Source organism: Cynara cardunculus, unplaced genomic scaffold (assembly GCF_001531365.2).
Source record: "Cynara cardunculus var. scolymus isolate 2C unplaced genomic scaffold, CcrdV1 Un_Scaffold_9109, whole genome shotgun sequence".
Lineage (NCBI taxonomy): Eukaryota > Viridiplantae > Streptophyta > Magnoliopsida > Asterales > Asteraceae > Cynara > Cynara cardunculus.
Genome location: NW_020204697.1, coordinates 1 through 6,659, shown reverse-complemented (window position 1 = coordinate 6,659; position 6,659 = coordinate 1). Strand labels below are relative to the sequence as shown.

General features: G+C 34.2%; 1 protein-coding gene across 1 annotated transcript; it reads right to left on the bottom strand.

The window, feature by feature from the left end:
- Positions 1-2,619: 2,619 nt before the first annotated feature.
- On the bottom strand, positions 2,620-4,284 carry LOC112505219 (R-linalool synthase QH5, chloroplastic-like; the record flags this gene model as incomplete). The annotated part of the gene is made up of 4 exons (XM_025109157.1): positions 2,620-2,925; positions 3,469-3,717; positions 3,811-3,952; positions 4,075-4,284. Coding segments are annotated over 4 exons (907 nt in total), but the record flags the coding sequence as incomplete, so codon positions are not given.
- Between the last annotated feature and the right edge of the window lie 2,375 nt (positions 4,285-6,659).

Here is a 6,659-nt window from a genome sequence, read left to right as displayed (position 1 = left end):
AATGAACGACAATCCACATCGAWCAATCACTGATGGATTCTAACATGAAAATGCATATGGTTTTTAATTACTTATTGAATATTATCATCCGAAAAAAGGATTTACAATCCTAGTAATTATGAACTTATTCCACCATTGTTTTGATGAAACTTTATCTTCAAATGTTTGATGCATATATAATGGAAACATATCAAATAAATTTGTGGATCTACTTTATATACAATCGGATATGACAACAAAATATCACCAGTAACTCCTCAAATTATATTGGCTCAATGAAACACTTTGACGTTGCTRGATAATTTAATGGTCTGAATATCAAGTAGAAGTTGGATGCATCCTTGACTCCTTCTGATGCCCCAAATGGAAGAGAAGGTTGAAACCGATGCTCAAACTTTTATAAAAATTATGTTTAAATCATTCCATTTTAAACTTAAAGAATCATAGTTGATTTTATATTACATGCGAGAATAACTATCTWTTAAAAAAATGATTGCAAGAACGATTAGTGGACAAATAACTGAACACGTTATGATGCGCTACTACAACTTATTACTTAAGGTGTGAGGTTACTTTAACATATAATTTGAGGGATAAATGATAATTATGTACGAGACCTAGGACTTAAATAAACGTAAAAGAAGAACTTAAAAACTAAAACCTTAAATCGGTAAATACTTACTCACTTTCTCGTACATGAAAAATCGAACACAAATTCTTTAAAAATTGAAAAAAGTAGTGAGTAGAAATTCAAGTGATTTAACTCTGGTTTTGCACTATTTATATCATTTTTTATAAGCTCTAGGTATTTGGTATCAATGGTTCTTTATTTTTTAGTTTTATTATTTTATATGAATTTATTTTATTCTACATTATTGTTCAAAACACTAACGCATATAAGTGTGGGTGTGGGTGTATACACACACACACACACACACACATATATATATATATATACATACTGCCTTAGGGCACGTCTTGAAAAACGTTATGGTTTCGCCATAACTCTTAAGGCTTGATGCTTGACCTTATTGTCAAGTCGCGCCACACGTCATTTAAAACCTTGTCTATGGTCAACATTTGATGAGGTGGAAAAGGTAGATAGGTCAACATTTGATGAGGTGGAAAAGGTAGATATAAATTATCAACCAAAAAAATTGAAATAAAATAAAATAAAATGGACGGTTTAAATAAGGGTTCTATTGGTTGTACAAATTGGATATATTGTATTTGAAACATGCTATATATATATATATATATATATAGAGAGAGAGAGAGAGAGAGAGAGAAAGGGAGAGATAGAGAGAGAGAGAGAGAGAAAAGTTCAATTGCAAACTGATTTTCGACTGTGAACCGTTGGGACAAAGGAGAGTGTGGCACGTGTCTCTGTCGTCCACATTCAGTATTCATAACAAATGACATTTAGTATGAATAAAGAAGGTGAAGTTCATGAATTATTCATGATGAATTACACACAATCATGATCCATGTTAAATTAATCCATCATTCATGATGAATAATACACATTCATCAAATGATGAATAACCCGTGGACGCATAAGATATGTGTCACATTCTCCTTTGTCCCCCGGTTCACAACCAAAACTCGGTTTTCAAATGAACCCACCCTTATATATATCGAGGGAGGTTCATAGTAAAATCTCAAAAAAAATGAAAAACCGAAAAACACTTTATCCCTTAGATAAAAAAAATCAAGGATTAAGATTTAAAAGACATATTTGAAAATAATTTAAAAGGAAAGGCATATATGAAAATGTTAACGTTTTTAGAGGGCATAATTGGAATTAAAAATAATTATTATTTTCTCTTTAATAAATATCACAAAATTATCTCCTCTATCTCTCAATTAAAGAAGTTCAAAAGTCTTGTTCGCCCCTGGTTCTAAGGCCCGTGTTCCGTCCTTTCCAGTAGATCTATAGTCTTGGTACATGTGAAAAATGGAGACTCTAAAAAAATTGGAATGCCCATGGTTGTATTACAAGAGAAAATTTATGATCACATGGTGTTTATACGATGCTTAAATGATTAAAAAAAGAAGAAGATAGAACTCGATATAAACCCAAAGATTTCCAACATGCAGAATTTAGAAAAGCAACATAAAAAATCATATCGACGTGAACTAAGAGGAAAATGTTATGGCGTCACGATGCTTAAACAATGAAAATTCGGTAGAACTCAATAACAACTTGATGGTAACCCAAAGCAAATTTTGAAAAAAAGTAACAACTTCAAACAAAAAAAAATCATATTAATTCAAGTTAGAGTGAAAATTTTGTAGTTTGTTGTTTGTGACAGTATTTAATTTAAGCCTAGGTGCAGTGTAACTCCTCCATTACTTCTGGATATAAATTAATATGAGTGTTTGAATGCTTAGCAATATTTAAACAATCAAGCAGCCATAAGTTATATCAAATGCTAAGTTTAAGATTAAGAAAAATTCAACAAATAACAAACACCAATTAATATTACTTTCAAGAATAATCTAACTTAAGTGTCAAGCCCAACATTAATTAAGCAACAAGATATCACTTAATTTTGGAAATGATCAATTCCCTAGATGATCTCTAATTAATGAAAGATAAACAATTTTGGCTATTAGTTAATGTAGACCTTGGATTGGATTAAACAACAACGATAATATATAAGATTTAGTCACTAGTTCTGGACGACCAAACCCATCTCCTTCACCATACATGAACTGTGCCATCCTAGCTAGGTTTGTTGCACAGTCAACGAACTCCTGTAAAAATTGAGAACCTGCAACACCTGTTACTTCTTTGTTAAGTTTCTTCCATGTCTTGCTGATTAACAATTTCATATAATTTCTAGCTTCGGCTTCGGTAGCACCAGTCTCATTCATGTAACAATTAATTGCTTTTGGATTATCCCCTCTTGCCATTTCGTCCTAATAATTAATTATGTTTATTTAGTATTATATATTTGCAACAAAATACAATCACTGAATTAATAATGACAAAATGTATATTGTTATTAGTAAGTATAATAAAGAAATTAACAAGTATTTATATTTTGGAAACATCGATCTAAAAATTAATTTGATCTAAATGAAAAGGAGAGAAAAGAAGGGAAACAACTAAAAGCTTTGCCATTTACTTATAATACTCAGAGTTTGCAAAATATTTCCATTTTCCAAGTTGATCCGATCCATTCGTTCGTAGAGCTATTTACTCACTGCTTCACACCAAAAAGAAGGGAGCTACTTAAAAATTAAACTTAGGCTCTTAAATAGCCTTTTGAAAAACAGAAAACTACTAATCAAAAGACACTGAAAAGATAGAGGAAAAAATAAGATTGAAAAGATCAAACATGACCCGGTAAAACCCAAAAAAAAAATTAACAAAAAAGGACCATTTGCGCTCCTACAATAAGTACTTTTTGGTAAATTAACAAAGCAATATCTTTAAACGAATAATATATATATAGTTACCGAGAATGTTCCCAAGTCGTCCGCAAGTCGCAAGATTAACGATGAGTAGCGAACAATGTTGTTAGTTCTTTCCAAGCATTGTAGGATCTCTTGGGTTGAAGTCATAGACGTCAAAAAATAACAATGCATGAGTATTGTAGAACCCGATATTGATATATAAGCGTTGTCCAAGTATTCTTGGAGTGTTGGTGTATGCCCATTTTGGTACCACTTTGCTTCTACCAAGTATGACTTGCATAGATCTGCCCACTGTTCCAACATAGTTAAGAAAATTTAGATTCAAATCTGATCACAAATTAAGGAATTAAACATAATATTAGTTAATAAAGATGGATTAATTACCGCTTTCTTTAGGTATGGAAGAATGAGTAATCCTGTGTTGTTTGTGAAATTGTCATATGTGATCAGATTTATGGTGTTGTAGAATCCAAGGAAACAAATCTTCATATAATCCGGGAGTTCTTCAATCGCATTGATATCCCATCTACGCATTCAAATTTTCTTTTTAATCGTTAGATTTCATGAAATTATATATGCAAATTAAATATTATTTGATCGATAAACATTTGATTCAAATGGACGTAACAACGATTAATTAATATTTACCTGGTGATAACATCGGTAAATTTTTGAAGTTCGTCCAAAGTACCATAAACATCATCAATAGTAGTAATTATGGCGTTAACCTTTGTTAGTGTTTTCCTTCCAAGGCTAAACTTAGGTAGGTAATGAACACCAACTGTCCACAGAAAGTTCTCCACCAACCGGTCTCGACAAAAGCTTAACTTCTTATCCCAACATGTATTTCTCCACCACCTATATATTCAATTCATAGCTCTATATCTGTAATATTCGGGTTATTTTATTAGATTTAATAATTTAAATCTTTATGTTTATATGAATATTTTATGAAGATGTGTGTGGGTGTGGGTGATGTAGTTATGTTAGCCGACCTCTGAGGGGCGGCCTATGTTTATCTGAATATTTTATGTAGAAGTGTGTGGGTGTGGGTGACGTAGTTATGTTAGCCGACCTTTGAGGGCCGGCCTATGTTTATCTAAATATTTTATGTAGAAGTGTGTGGGTGTGGGTGACGTAGTTATGTTAGCCGACCTTTGAGGGCGATCATACACTTACTATAAATAGCAAGTGTGTGTGAAAGAAAAAGAAGCTTAGCACACCTTTGAAACACTTTCTATATTAGGATAGACTTATTGGTGAATCCTACGGATTGGCAGAAAAAGAAGAAGAGAATTCAAAGCTAGGATATCTGATTTCTAAGGTGAGTGTATTAAAGCTTTGAGTATAAATTGTTTACATACAATTTAGTAGCATTTGGAACTGGTCATTATGAATATAATATGTATGTGGATTATCTGTATATGGACAATAAACCGTTCAAGTGTTGTCCGGACTTAATCCTAAATCGGACAAGAGGTGACCGGTTCTCTGGTTGGTCATGTCTTTTGAAACCAGAAGCTCTGGAAGAGAGACCAGAGCGTCTCTGGTAGAGAGACCAGAGGGGCTCTGGTCGAGTATGTTAAAATATATCCTAAGTCTGGTTAGTTAAACCAGAGGTTCTGGTCGTGAAACCAGAAGCTCTAGAAGAGAGACCAGAGGGGCTCTGGTAGAGAGACCAGAGGGGCTCTGGTCGAGTATGTTGAAATATATCCTAAGTCTGGTTAGTTAAACCAGAGACTCTGGTCGTGAAACCAGAAGCTCTGGAAGAGAGACCAGAGGGGCTCTACAGAACCCAGAGGGGCTCTGGTAGAGAGACCAGAGGGGCTCTGGTCGAGTATGTTGAAATATATCCTAAGTCTGGTTAGTTCAACCAGCGGCTCTAGTCGTGAAACTAGAACCTCTGGAAGAAAGACCAGAGGGGCTCTGGTCCTGGATGTTGAATTATATTCTAAGTATGGTTTGGAACCAGAGGCTCTGGTCGTGAAAACAAAAGCTCGACCAGAGGGGCTCTGGTCCTGAATGTCGAAATATATTTTAAGTGTTTGTCCGGACTTCATATCCGGACAAAGTTGACCGGACTTCAAATCCGGTTATTGTGTTGAAATAATTTTGAAGTGTTTTTGAGATGTAATGGCGGTGTAACCGCGAAAGAGATGAAATGGCGGTGTAACCGCGAGAGAGATGAAATGGCGGTGTAACCGCGAGAGAGATGTAATGGCGGTGTAACCGCGAGAGAGATGTAATGACGATGTAACCGCGAGAGACATAAATATGTTTATGTATCAGAACAGGTTTGATTCTGAAMTGATTGTTTAGAATGTATGTTGTTTGTTTGAGATTTATATACTCACTAGACCTTTTTGGTCTAACGCTCAGTTGTTGGACTAACCGGTTTTGCAGATCATCATTCCTCACAGGATAAAGGAAAGGGAAAAGTTTAGTGTTGATGGCATTTTGTTTACTCATATATGTATTAAAGAAAGTTTTTATTAGTCCATGTTTTGTAACAATACTATTTTTAGTATTATGAGTATGATAATGTGAATTATCTGTACATGAACTATATGGGTTGTTACAGTTGGTATCAGAGCCTTAGTTTAAGGGATCTGGGTATTTGCGAAATACTTAGACTTAAACTAGAGGTGTGGAAAGTTTTGATAATAGGTTTCACTGGGTCTATGAACATGAGAATATGTTATAGTTGAAACTATTATGAGAAAGATAGATTATATATGACTGATATAATATAAGTTATGAGTAGACATGAGGATAAATGTGTAATTATATGGTGATCATGAGAATAATCATGTGTGTTTAAATGTGACAGAAAAAGTTATATACTGAGAAATGGCAGATAATCCTAATCAATCAGAAAGGACCTCTACTGGTTATGGAAGAGGTCGGGGAAGAAGAAGTGTAATACAAGGAGAGGACCTAGAAAATGTGATGACGATAGAAACATGAAGTCGTAGCAGGGATCGAGGAAGAGGTAGAGGTACTAGACAAGAACAGGAACAATCGGCTCAAGAAAGTTCAATGTTTGGTTATGGAAGAGGAAGGGCAAGGGTGGACATAATGTTCCTAATCCCGAGTTTATTACTCAAGATATGTTGGCAGCAGAGCTGGGAAAATTTCAGGAAAGTTTGGTAAATTTGTTGGGGGCGTACCACCTAAAATAATCCAGATGTGGTAAGAAATTCCGATCAGGAGGAAGCCGGAGCTAGTACACC